Source organism: Trichoderma virens (assembly GCF_000170995.1).
Source record: "Trichoderma virens Gv29-8 chromosome Unknown TRIVIscaffold_4, whole genome shotgun sequence".
Taxonomy (NCBI): Eukaryota; Fungi; Ascomycota; class Sordariomycetes; order Hypocreales; family Hypocreaceae; genus Trichoderma; species Trichoderma virens.
In genome coordinates this window covers 2423147-2436521 of record NW_014013745.1, presented here as the reverse complement: position 1 = coordinate 2436521, position 13375 = coordinate 2423147, and the positions used below count along the sequence as shown (strand labels likewise).

The following is a 13375-nucleotide window of genomic DNA, read 5'->3' as shown; positions in this document are numbered from 1 at the left end:
AGGAGACCCGTGCTATTAATAGTCTAGTATGTAGAACAACTTGATATTTACAGGCAGTCCTTATTATCTTAGCAAACATTTCTTCAGTCCATGCCGGTTTAGCCTAGTAGCCCCAGATAAGTCTTTTTCCAGAGTACAGAATATCAGCAGGGACTTGGATTGAGATGGGTCATCACACGCGGTGGGTTCTGCCACTTCCCGATAGAAGGATAGAATGACCACTTCAAAGCACACTGACTTGGTATACAGCAGGTTTACCACCAGTCATGGTCAGCCTTGCCATCACTGACCCAAATGACGCAAACTGCGATAATGACTTTTTTTTCTCAACCCCCCTTTTCTGAGTGCTATATGCTAAAGGACATATCCATCGAACTGGTTTATCCAAAACAACCCAATCCAACCATCTTGTTGCTTTGTACGGGGTACATTTCCCCTCCACTTCCCTGTTTCTGCATAGTTTTTAATTCCAAGTTTTCTTTTCAACCCTCTTTGTCATTTCTCAGACGGCTTCAACCTCGCAGCTGATTTTTGTCTGCCCCTTTTCTGCCAAGCCCTTTTTTCATCAACACTTTTCAGCGTCAACCAATCTCTTCTCAACCACTTTTCTGTCAACCACTATTTTCTTCCACCACTTCTTTTCTCGACTCATTTCGCTTCCCATCCACTATTTCCTTCAAATCTTCCACCCCCTCTATCCCCATTTCCCCCTTTCAACCTCTCTGTCCATTCTTCTTTTCGCGTGAGACATCTCACGCCTTGAGAATCTTGACCAGCTCAGCAACGATGACATCTCCTGCTTCTGCGGTGCCCGTGCTGCCGCCCATGTCCTTGGTTCTCAGCCCGGCGTCAATGGCAGCGCGAACCGCGTCCTCGACGACTTTAGCCTCGTGGGCGAGATTCAGAGAGTACCGGAACATCATGGCTACGGAAAGAATGGTGCCAATGGGATTCTAGAAATGATGTCAGCTCTGTACTTATAGCGGATAGATAGGAATCGCCCGAAACGGGGTCTTAACGTACGACAATCCCTTTCCCTGATATGTCCGGCGCGCTACCTGTCATCTACGTTAGTGACTGATGTCTACATAAAGGCTCGAGTGGAGGATAGGAGTCTCACCATGAATCGGTTCATAGATGGAACGCACTGCAGAGCTCGAGCCCGAGCCCGGAATCCCGCAGAGACTCGCGCTCGGGAGGAGTCCTATGCTTCCAGCTATGGCGCTCGCCTCGTCGCTGAGAATATCCCCTGAAAACTCGTTAGCTAAACCGCCTTCGAGGTGGACGAGGGACCTCGCTCACCTGCCAAGTTGGGCGCTAGTATAACGCCATTCAGCTGCGTCGGGTTCTTGACCATGATCATGGCCGCACTGTCAATAAGCTGATGCTCGATCTTTAAATCGGGGAACTCGTTTTTGTAGACCTCCTCAACCACCTGACGCCAGAGTCTGCTTGTCGCTAGCACGTTCGCCTTGTCTAGCGAGATGACTCGCGAGTCTCCCCTAGTCCTGGCTAGGTAGCCACCTAGCCGCGCGATACGCTCGATTTCTGGTTTTGTGTAAACAGTAGTGTCGAACGCATTATGCCCATCGTACTCTTTTCGCTCTCCGAAATACAGGCCTGAGGTTAGCTCCCGGACTAACATCATGTCGATGCCGCGGCAGACGGACGCCTTCAGGGGGGAGGACTCGACGAGGGCGTCGGAGGCGAAGAAGCAGGGACGGAGGTTTCCATAGGCGCACATCTCACTGCGTAGCTTCAGGAGGCCCTGCTCCGGGCGGACGGCGCCGGTGCCCCATTTGGGGCCGCCAATGGCGCCGAGCAGCACGGCGTCGGCGGCTTTGGCGGCGGCGAGGGCCTCGTCTGTGAGGGGGGTGCCGGTCTGGTCGATGGAGCACTGGAGAGAAACGCCGAGGTTAGCAGAGACTTCTCTCGTGAATGTCTTTGGGCCCGTGTAATCCGTCGTCGGGGGACGACTTACCCCTCCGAGCAGGTGCTCCTGCAGATTGAATTTGCCAGCAGTCGGGCTTAGCTCCTCAACCGTCTTGATAACCTGAATCCTGCGTCAGACGTGCTCAACTGCAGGTCGCAAATACCAGACTCGTACCTTGATTGCCTCAGCAATAACCTGTCAAATAACCAAAGTCAGCCTCTCTCCGTCCAGAGTCCAGGGTGGGAAAGCTCGGGGGTAGTTAGTTACCTCTGGGCCGCAGTGGTCGCCCGCAAAAACAACAATGTTGTGTTCCGCCATGATTGTAATACTTGTCCGATGGAGTTCGTCCAAGGAGGGGTCGGTCTTATGTGACGAAGCACGAGAATAAGTCGAAGACGAGGTGGAAGGTGGGAGGTCCGATGGAGAAAGTCAGAAGTTTAGAGTTATGACGAAGGAGGCTTGCGTTTCTTCAAAGACGGACGTGTTCGTATCAACCTCACTAATAAGCAAATATGTTCAAAAAATGAACAATGAGGGATATCGTAGGAAGGGAGATTGGAAAAGGAATTGAAGAAGGAATTGAAGAATATATTCGACAAGATGTATGGCAGAGCGAAGTTGGGGACGGCTTGTTCGTCCGAAACGGCATGCTTTCGCTGGCAAACCTGCCGAGATCGGAGAGGGAGGAAGCTTTAGCCCGCTTCAGGCCCTGATGTATAGGTGACGCCCTCTCCAGTCAGGCAAGCTAAAAGAAGGGATTTTCTATCCAGCACCACAAGGTACTTAACCTTATTATGGTGCGCGTATATAAATATCAAGTGCCTCATTGACTGATGACTCAGCGAGTTCGTGAATGACTAAGCAAAATGTTCCCCACAACGCGCTTGAGAAGTACGACCTCAAAGCAAGTAGCCATGATCAGATATGCGAGGGCAAATCTTGCACCAAACCTGGCTTCGGCGGCTCAAGATTTTGCAAAGATCACCTCTCTGCATGGCGCGACCCAAACCCTCTTGAAACAGACCTCCAGCAACTTCAAAAACTACGAGAGCATGTCTCTCCGTTTTTGCAAGTCAAGTGGTCCAACGAACCTGCTATAGGGAAAGTCCTGGGGCTTATGGACTCTATTGGGGCCGGGAAGTCGCCTGCCTCGGCGCTCAGATTCGTCGATCTTGAGTATAACATTTTCACGGGGAGAGTATTCGAAATTGGCATGTGAGATGCTTATGGAACTAAGACAATGGATTGCCGGACCTTGTATGGATCCAGAGCCCTCCGAGCAATCGGTCAAAAAAGCTCCACTGCTGATTGCAACATGGATCGCATGATGATGAACTCGATCCAAGCACATTACTGTACTCAAGGCTCAAGGACTGCAAAGCAGATTGCAGACGAGCTGAGGCGGCAGGGCATCTCGCAAGAGACTTATTTCGTGGTCTGGCACCTTCACACAGATGACCTGTCACGATTGCGCGGGTGGTTAGAGTCAGAGGGGGAGTATGGGGTACTCCCCCCTGACTCCCAGTGCATCCCATTGATCCCTTACTTTCAGAGGAACCTTCGAGGAGCCAAACTACCGGACGGCAAGCGGTTCCCGTTGACCTTGTCGACCATCTTTCCCATCATGATGGGCACGAATCACGTACTGGCCGGGAAGAATCACCACGCCCTCGTGGATGCGCAGCAGCTGCAGTGTATGATGGCCATCTTTCGGGTGCTATGTCTGTCTCCTCAGAATCGTCCGGATGGTTGGTTGGAGCAGCTCCGTCAGGACCCTTCCTCACACCGAACGGGCCTTCGCCAGGCCATGTTAGAGTCGTTCTGAAAGGGTTCTTGAGTCGGGGGCCTGCTGCCGCGGTTTGGGAATGCGAATGTTGTATTTAGTTGCTTTCGGATGGCAAAACTTTTTAGGGATTGATTGCTTCGCACCTCTATAAGCTTTTTTCCTCGCGGCAATTCGAGAATGTCTTCGTCCCTGGCGTTGAAAACACGGATGAAGAATGCATTAAGCCGCTATAAGGACACTGTTTGGGGCCAACTGCTACGTAGCGCGATCAGCGGCCAGGCAATGCAGTCGACAAGAGATTGTGGTATTGAATACCGATCCTCTGGGCAGATTGCCACCTTTGACTCCTGTTCTAAAGAAGAAGTCACAGAGAGAGTGTGGAAAGGGGACTAGGTGACACAACCGACCCGCGGGGCGATAGCAAGTCTGCCGGCTGTGGTTTCACGAAGCTTCACCAGCTGCCCAAAAGGATGTTCTGTTGGGTCGCGCCGACCAATATATCGTCCGAGTTGATGATGAGCAACTTTCCCGAGCGGATAACCCTGGTCATTCAGAAATCTTTCAATGTACTGATATTGCACATCATAGACTCCGCCTGCCACTCATTGTATAAGGAGAGTCACTAGCAGAGCAGAGCAGGAAGATGGCACCCAAGCTCGAGATTCTCATAGTGTTGCCTATTTTGTTCCCCTTTGGCCCCCGTCTTATCTGCATTAAACAGGAAAAGCACCTCGCATATTAAACGGATGCGATGCAGTAGCATCGCCCCTCCTGCATATGTGTCTAGGGTATCACTGCCGTTATTTTCTCACCATGAGGCCATGAATCCCTAGACCCAAGCATTTCATTAAAAGGCCACAAAAGAAAAAAAAAAGAAAGGTGGGACTTTGTATGCTGTTACGGGTTTCAAATCAAGGCAAAAAGGCGCCTCATGTGCTCTTGTATTATTCACAATCCCCGAACATTTTTCGTTCTCTCTTCTGTCTGTAAAGCCAAGAAAACAAGGGCTCCCGCCTCTATCAACCAATTGGCCGCCAAATATATTCCCTTTCATAGAATAAAGCTCTCTTTTGCCCTTCCCAATTCGCTTCGTCGATAAATGCTACCGCTCCGTTTTTTTCTTTCAGAGATGTCCTCTTTCGTAAAGTCCCTTCTTTCCACTCCCAGACCCACATTGCCTTGATAAATTTCCCCCTTTCATCTCGTTCCGTTTCCTTTGAATAAATTCTCAAGAGACCGCCCATGCCGAGTTATATATCCTTTCTGGGTTTTCATGCCATGTTTGTAAAGAAAATAAAATAAAAAATCAAAATAATCCACCTTAACGCCGAAAAGTAGTGAGTTAAGTAGTGGCAGAAGGCCAAAGTAGAAACTGTAAGATGGCGAAAGAAATAGAAAGAAAGAATAAACATGAAATGCCTGCTTGTAGGAAGAAGCTCATTGAAATGCTTTTCACTAAAAGGAAAAAAAAAAAAGAAAAACAAGTGTCCGTCATTTTTTTTTCTCATGCAGTCGTCAAAAATTGGTTTGTAAATCATGGAGAATATTGATACAGTAAATCAACAGAATCCTCTGGGGTCGAAGAGCGTCATGCTATGGCTGGGCATGATGTCGACTCTCATTGAGTTGTTGAGGAGTGCTTCGAATGCTTGAAGTCTTCGCATGAGTTGCTTATGTTCTGTCATGATGTCTTTGTTGCGTTGCTCTAGTTGGTGGATATATTCAGTCGCCTTGGTCAACACAGTGCCCTGTAACGATTTGGGTTAGCAGTGTCATCTCGCAAGCGTATTCAAATTGAGGTAAATTGCCACTAACCTTGCTCACTTTGGCGTTGCCCTGCCCGTTGTCCTGATCACCCTCGGCGACTTGCTGCAGCGCTGGCACCGCATTGCGCAGCTCGGTGATCTTGTCCTTAAGGTTGGTGCGATATTTCCGCTCGACGTCGTTGTGCGCCATGCGGTCGGCGGACTTTGTCTTTTCTTTGCCGATGCTGCTGGTCTCCGATAGAGTGCTTGGTCGTTTCGTAGGCACTGTTTTGGGCGGCGTCTCATTCTTAGGCTGCTTGTGTTTCAGATCCCGGTTTGGCTGCGAGAGCCCAGAGGTAGTTGTGTCGGTAGAATTGTTTCTCTGGAACATTCCCACATGGTTCAGCCCCTGTTTCGGGCCACCAAAGCCATAGCCGAATTCTTGAGTTAGGCTGGGCTGCATTGTAGATCCGAATCCGAGGTTGAATCGGTTGGGGGAAACATAGGCCGACATTCTGCTGGGGCCCATGGCGATTTCGAGAAGCCGGCGGCGCTCCTCTGGAGTAAGAGTGTAGTTGGTGCCTTGCGGAATCGGGTCCCAGGCATCGCTGCCCATGCGCCTTGGGATCTCATCAGCCATTGAGATGGTGCTAGGCTGAATGCCCTGCTGAGGCTTCTCCCAGCCCAGTGACGGCGTGGAGTAGAGGCTTCTGGATGACTGGGGCTCGGTCGAAGGCAGCGTGTCAATCTTGGACAGCTGGTCATTCAGGTTGACGGTATCAAACAAATCGTCGTCCTCGGACAGAGAATGATCAAAGGCGCTATCATCGAGGAAGTCTTCTTCCCTGAACGGGGCGGTGGGATTGGCGTAGAGGCCGCTACCCAATCCTGGCGTCATATTTGTTGCAGGTCTTGATGCGCAAATGTCAGATCGTGAAAGGGACTAAGAACAGCACACCGGGGCCGACTCACCTTGGCTGGTTGGCCGTGTTGTACTGCTTTGAAAAGTCAATCTCGAAGCTGCCGAATTTGTCGGCCTCTTCGTCGAATTGAAGCCAGGAATCGATCGAGTCGAGGGCCGAGTGCGGCGACTCGACCTTTATCCGCTTGGCCTCATGCTCTTTGCCCTGCGACAGGACCGACTGTAGTGGGTTGCGGGCGGGATACTGCGGCATCTGAGAGAAGCTCATGTCGCCGCCTAGGCCGCTGCCGCTGGCGTTACCGGCGGGGGCATATGAGGGGACAGCTGAAGACGAGGCTGCGGATGTGAAGTTGAACATGTCCATGGCGGGAGGAAGAGATGGTGATGTCCAGGAGCGCTGGACGGCTGAGGCTGAGGAGCTAATGTGTCGCTCAGGTAGATTGGCGACGCGGCCGTTGGTTACTGGCTGTGAAGAGTAGTCGAGGGCTCGTTCCATGCCCAGCGCAGCAGCCGGCTGCAAACACAGGGTTGATGCGATTTGCTGGGATTAAAGGGGACCCTACAGGTGGCGTGAGGGAGGTGCGCGCCAAAAGCCAATGGCATCCACAGATCGGTTCGGTAGAATTGGATGCTTCAGGAGGAAGAGGAGGGGCGTAGTGACAGGTGAAGAAGAGGGTTGAGGATGGAGGGAAGGGGAGAAAAAAAATAAATTGCGAAAGAGAGAGACCACGTTTGATTATCAAGAGTAATGCGTCGCTCAGGCGGACGGATGGAGGATGCAGTGGTTCGGAGCGGGATAGACGGGCAGCTCCGCCGAGGTGAGTGCAACTGTATGATGCGTAGGTACTTTGTACGGGTAGATGCAAATGCAAATGCGAATGCAAATGCAAATGGAAATTTGACGTGTGTAGATGTGGAATGTAGATGTAGATGTAGATGTAGATGTAGATGTACCGTAGATAAAGAGTCAACGGGATAGGCAGGGTTGGTACAGGGAAGAGGTACTTGGAGGAGTACCTGAAGATATGGTACCTTGGGATGGCGTCGATATTGGCAAGACTCGAGAGCTGGCCCCCATGCGGTGCCAGAGCATCACAGGTAATATACGGGGTCGGGAGTTTAGTTTCAGCATCAGCATTACACCAGTAACCCTCCAGGGCAGTTAGCAAAGATGCAGGCCCAGCTCCGGGTGACAGGTCGGGCAACGCCGCGACGGATGCGATCCCGAAGCCTGAGCGAACGGCGCTGCATCCAGACGGCACAGCAGCAGCAGCACAGCACAGCTACGAAGACGAGGATGCCGCTCCAGGAACCGGTGCTATCCAAGCAAGGCCCCGGCGCTAGGACCCGCGGTTGGCAGCGGTGGATCGCAGCCAGTCATGCCATGCAAGCGAGGGAAAAACGCTTGCATGCCCACGGCTCTGCTCTGCCTGTCTCTGCCTCTGCCACTGCCTCTGGCTCAAGATGAGTCGCAACTCTCGACTTCTGTGCTCCGTCCCGCACGAGGCTTCGGTCGGCGAGAGCCGGGATCGAGGCGTTGGGGGGAGGCGTCCGTGAGCCAGACATGACCTGTCATTGCCGTGGGTATCAGCAAGGCGCAATGGCGAATTGCAGGCGCGCAGCGAGAAAATTCGAGGGATAGCCTTTTACCAGCGCTGTGTCGATGATGAAAATGGCCTGACTTTTTCTCGCGGAGCCATTCCGGGCCCCTGCGAATGCGTAAAGGGCTGCCACCGGCCACAGAGGCCAAAGAGGCGCCGGGCGGTCTCGAAGGGCTTTTGGGGCCTCGGAGGCGCTGGAGGGGGGGGGACCCTGCGCCATGGATGCCATGCATGTGGGAAGAAAGAAAAATTGCTGTTCAAATATCGTATGATTCGCAAGGTTGCTCAAGGTCCAAGACAGCTGAGGCGCCGCTGATTGGCCAGGCCGCTTCCCGCTCTCGGCGCCTCGGTAACGAGCTTATTGCTACCCCGTTAGGAAGGGGGATGGGGCGACTTTTGCTCTTCGGGAAATAAAAAAAAAAGTGGCCGCATTGTCAGGAGATAGTGACGCTGCGGGCGACGGCATCTTGCAACAACCTCCGGACGGCTCCTGCCTCCACGATTTCTCTGCCATCTCCATGACTACGGGGAAGCTGCTTCTTAAGTATTTTTCGTCGCGATGTTGACAAGTGCTCTGACATCGCCAGGTCTCGCCACCATCGAATAGGAAGATGCAAGATTAAGGATGGCATCAGTCGCTATTATGGGCCCATCCACTGCTGGCACTGCGCAAATGCAAACGCGACCAACGAACCCTGGGGAGAGAAGCGAGCAGGGCCTTGCATACAGGACTAAGTTCATTTTAATGCTAAGAATGCAATTGGGAAACAAGACAACCCAAAACCCCCCCCCAGAAAAACGGCCCAAATCACCAGCTCGCTTCTCATGATCCGCCTCCAGCGTCCTCCGTGGCGACAACCAAGAGGGCAATCACACAATCCAGGGCGACGGGCAGCAGCAGGACCTGAGTCTACCTTGCCTTGACTGGTATCCGATGCTGGGCCATGTGACGCTCTTTGTGAGGCAAACTATCGATGCAGTCTTCTCCCTCTTTTCATTTTTCATGCACCGTCCCATCCCATGGCATCTCCGAGCTTCCTCGATCTCGTCCAAGTACACACGGCTACTGGTCGGTGGCAACCCAGAGCCAACCAAAACCCGTCGGATATGTGTCTCGATGCGGCTTGATACATGGCCTGGCGTGCTGTCCTTCGACTGCGGAAATAGGCACAATTGACATTAGTTACCAGTCACTCTCCACAACACCATTCCGAACGGCCGAGAACCGCGCGAATCGCGTATATGTGGCTGCCTCTCTTATCGCCCGGCTTCGATGTAGTAGGTGGCACATTCGCGCTGCGTCTGAAGGGATTGGCCAAAGATCATCCCCGCAATATACGGATTACGCGAGTATATTGGTGTCCTAATTACCAGCCGTTGCCACATCGATGCTGCATAGGATTCTGCTCAAGATGCGATGTGTCGAGTATACATCGATACTACTCTTGTACCTCTCAGCTAACCACCCCGGATTACTTTGTTTCCATGAAAATACCATTGGACCGGCGACAGGCGGCTCACATAATCTCCATACGGAATCCTTTTTCTGTACAAGACCATCTCCATGACTAAATATCAAAGACAGTGGCAAATAGCCCCCCACGAGCTTACCCCTGAACAAGGCAAAGTCCAGACGCAAGCCATCAGAATCCGGTTTTTGTTGGCACGTACTACCGAATAGCACATGAAGTATAGTAGACAAGTTGCCGTCCATTTCCCCGAATCGCGGCTGCGGGCCTTGAATGTGCTTCGGGCCGCCCCAAGTTTGCAACCGGGCAAAACAGACAGGAAGCCCGGTTTGTGAACTAGCTGTCATCTGAAACAAAATGAATTATCTGTTGCGTAACCTGGCAACAGGAATATCTATCATCTTTAGTAACTAAAGGCTGGAGAAGCAGATTGCGTAAAGCAAAGACATTTGCCACTCCCAGCTCCAAAAATGCTGGTTTGTCACATCGATATTTCCAATCGTTGGCTGCCAGATCTTCTCAAGCTGGCATTTTGAACTGATTTCCTTTCCCTCCCCACCATCTGCAAGCTGAACCTCAGAGGGTCACCTGCGTAGTCCAATGGTCGTGATAACTTGGCCATCTTTGAAATTGAGTCTCAATCCAGAGCTGAGATTGCAAGAAAGAAACCACTTAGAGCCGTTAATCATCCCGAGTAAAGCTCACTTGGAAGTGAAAGGCTTGGGGAGCGTTTTGCGGCGTTCGCAGTCGCTGCATTCTTGCGGTACGTAGATGATGTCGTGGGCAGCTGACGTCCCTTTGCATCCCTTGAACAACTTGTCACACCACCGGATCTGGAAGTAACCGACATGGCCGCACGACCACATCTTGTCCACCTGCACACACATAATTCTCCGTGATCCCGCCTCCGTCCCGGCACCTGGCCGTGCCCCCGGGGCGGAGCAGTATGGCCTCAGCTCCGAATTTCTCCAGGGGTGGAGTGATCTTGAGCTTCGGCCCTAAATCGAGCTTTGTTTCTCGTCTGCGGCCCTAGGGGGTGAACCGGGAATAATCATGGAATTGGCGTTTTCGCGGTTTCACATGAGCCTCGTCCGCCGAAACGACGAGATTCGGTATCCTTTCTTTGTTTACCGCAGAGATGCTCTCGTGATGGCGGCCTTGTTCATATTTTGATAGGCCTGGGCTGGTTTATACAAGTGGTCCCGCGGGTAGAGCCGGTGTCCCTAAACGGCAGGCTCTCCCAACAACAGCAGCGCTTTACCCACCCGATGCCGAGATATCTGGCCTTTTCTAGGGCCAAGGGTAGCCGTCAACGCCGGGCACGCCACCCGAAGATGAGCAACAGCGAGAGAATAAGAAAGAGAAGAGTCAGAAAAGAGACAAAGCGCGAAGGTGGAGAGACAATTCGGTGAGGCCAGGGTTTACCAGCATGCCTCGGAGACTATGACTATCAGGGCTTCGCCCAACCTCCACTTTGAGGCGGCATCGAATCGAATATCCCACCCCACTTATCCCAGTGACCAGTCATTCCCGTCTTGAATGCGGATACGTCGTATAGAGAAAATATTGACAGCATGGCGTGACATGTGTCCCAGACGCCGCCTCTTGGCTTGTTGAGAGAGGAACACGCGCCAAGGTGCCTCGGAAGTTTGGCAGTTGGCCAGCGACGGTTGAGCAAAACCTCCGACCGAGCCTCATTTCTGGAATAGCATCCATCTCCCCGGGTCACTCATCACTACACCTGTCGATTACAGGGGGATCAACGGTAAAGGTGAGCTCTGTCAGCTCTCCAAAAAAATTCATTGGCTAGGAAGCGTCCCGCCTGACCACTCTGTAGTAAGAATGCGCCATTGACCAATTGGGGCTCGACGAGACGTCCCAAAGCCGTAACGATCCTGCAGGATCAAACCCCGCCTTGCATCTCGACCGCGACGTCTATCCATCATCAACTGTGAGTTTGAGACAGGATTTATATGTGAAATTCATAAATATTCATATTCTGTGAGAGATTGTAGATTCTCATTGTTATTTCGATTTATTTGAGCTCCTCTCCGGGCTGCTGCCTCATAAGCAACTGGCACCATTGTCATATCGTCTCATGAAGGATATATATCACAGTGTCGGCTCAGCGCTGGTATGAGTGATGGCGCTGTTTGATATTGAGGCTTGGCCATTAAATTTAACCACAGTCATAATTGGCTTGCTGAGTTTGACATTTGCTCTTCGCTATACGTCAGGAAAAAAGGTGCATCCAAGCGAGCCAACCGTGGTTCAGCCATGGATTCCTCTCATAGGTCACTTGTTGGGCATGGCGGTGCATGGCGGCCGCTATATCAAGCGTCTTGGGTTAGAATGGGCTCTCGATTCTGATACATTGTGCGACGTTGGACTAACGCCTCTTAGGCTGTCTTACTCTGATGAGCCGATTCTGACTCTACCCGTCCCGGGGTCTCGTATATATGTCGTTACGGAGCCGTCATTGGCCGCCAGCGTTCAGCGCAATACCAAGACATTGTCAATGTCTCCTCTGCTGCCGGATATAACCAAGCGCGTCCTCGGATTGGATGAGACAACGTATCGCGTAATTGGCCAAAACCTGGATCCAGAACCGGGGGAGCCACGGGGATTTTTTGCCGACATCCATGACTGGGTTTATTCTTCCTTTGGACCGGGTGAATATGTGAATACATTAAGCTGTGAAGCCGCACAAGAATTGTGCTTCCAGCTCTCTCGAGCACTTGCCCCCCCTGATGATACGACCCGTGCCCCTGAGTCTGTTGATCTTTTGGCTTGGGTTCGTGGTATGGTTACTGTTGGCACCGCAAAGTTCCTTTTTGGACCTAATAATCCTATCTCAGAGGAGCCTGCCTTGGAGCATGATTTCTGGGCATTCGACCACGGCCTTGGTGGGTTGCTTATTGGAATCTTGCCATCTCTCACGGTTCCCAAAGCATACAAGGGCCGAGAGAAGTTGACGGCTGCGTTCCGCAAGTATTTAGAAGCCGGCCATCTAGATTCAGCGGCGTTGATTGTTAGGGGTAGAGCGCGGATCGAGAAGGAATATGGCATGAGTACGGATATGACAGCCCGCTCGGCTTTGTCGTTCCTTTTTGCAGGGATTGTAAACGCGACGACTACAACTTTCTGGGTAATATTGAGAATCTTTGCAGACCAACAACTGCTTGACATAGTGCGCCAAGAGATTCGTCAAGCGCTTGAACTTAGTAACCAGCGCTCTGGGCCGAATTCGCTGAGCACTGGAGTAGTCAAAGAAACCTGCAAAACGCTATCTGCCGTCTACAGAGAGTCTCTACGAGTCGGATCGGAGAATTTCTCTGTTCGGATGATCAAAGAGGACACGATGCTGGCAGACCGATACTTCCTGAAAAAAGGCGCTGTTGTTCAGATATCCGGCGGAGCTATTCATGCTATGAGCAACATCTGGGGCCCGGACGTTGACGAGTTTAACCCTGGCAGATTTCTCAAGGACAAAGGCAAGAGTGATGGCTTTCATCCAGCAGCGTTTCGGAGCTTTGGTGGTGGCAAGACTCTATGCCCTGGTCGTGACTTTGCCACTAATGAGATTCTGATGTTTGCCGCCATGATTATCCATGCGGTTGACATCGTTGCCCCAGATGGGGGCGCCATTTCCGTTCCCGAGAAAGACGATCGAATCATGCCGGTCCACATTCTGGAGCCTGTAACAAGCCCCAAGGGAATCATCAAACCTAGAATAGAAGAAGCGAAGATATTGAGTCGGCTTCAAGCGGTGATGTAAAGGCGATAGAGCGCAGTTGGTCATGAGTTTGTATTCCTTGGCAAGAGGAGTTCTGATGTTGCTTGATGATTAGTAGCAATGCCAGATATCGCGTTTGTGTTTTTGCTGCACAATTCATTGATTGTAAGCGCTATTAATTCC

At 51.7% G+C, this 13375-nt stretch overlaps 4 protein-coding genes across 4 annotated transcripts; 2 read left to right on the top strand and 2 right to left on the bottom strand.

Moving 5' to 3' along the window:
• Window positions 1-306: 306 nt before the first annotated feature.
• TRIVIDRAFT_178518 (uncharacterized protein) lies at window positions 307-2468 on the bottom strand (the record flags this gene model as incomplete). The annotated part of the gene is made up of 6 exons (XM_014103682.1): window positions 307-953; window positions 1024-1058; window positions 1303-1897; window positions 1982-2053; window positions 2108-2128; window positions 2201-2468. The coding sequence occupies 6 exons, from the start codon at window positions 2249-2251 to the stop codon at window positions 753-755; spliced, it is 975 nt and encodes a 324-aa protein (XP_013959157.1).
• Window positions 2469-3611: 1143 nt separating this feature from the next.
• On the top strand, window positions 3612-4390 carry TRIVIDRAFT_212394 (uncharacterized protein; the record flags this gene model as incomplete). Its single annotated transcript, XM_014103681.1, has 1 exon — window positions 3612-4390. One exon carries the CDS (start codon window positions 3897-3899, stop codon window positions 4110-4112), a length of 216 nt encoding a protein of 71 aa, XP_013959156.1.
• Window positions 4391-4618: 228 nt separating this feature from the next.
• TRIVIDRAFT_178515 (uncharacterized protein) lies at window positions 4619-6639 on the bottom strand (the record flags this gene model as incomplete). Its single annotated transcript, XM_014103680.1, has 3 exons — window positions 4619-5467; window positions 5535-6342; window positions 6437-6639. The coding sequence occupies 3 exons, from the start codon at window positions 6637-6639 to the stop codon at window positions 5279-5281; spliced, it is 1200 nt and encodes a 399-aa protein (XP_013959155.1).
• Window positions 6640-11635: 4996 nt separating this feature from the next.
• TRIVIDRAFT_134374 (uncharacterized protein) lies at window positions 11636-13099 on the top strand (the record flags this gene model as incomplete). Its single annotated transcript, XM_014103679.1, has 2 exons — window positions 11636-11839; window positions 11879-13099. Coding segments are annotated over 2 exons (1425 nt in total), but the record flags the coding sequence as incomplete, so codon positions are not given.
• Window positions 13100-13375: the final 276 nt, after the last annotated feature.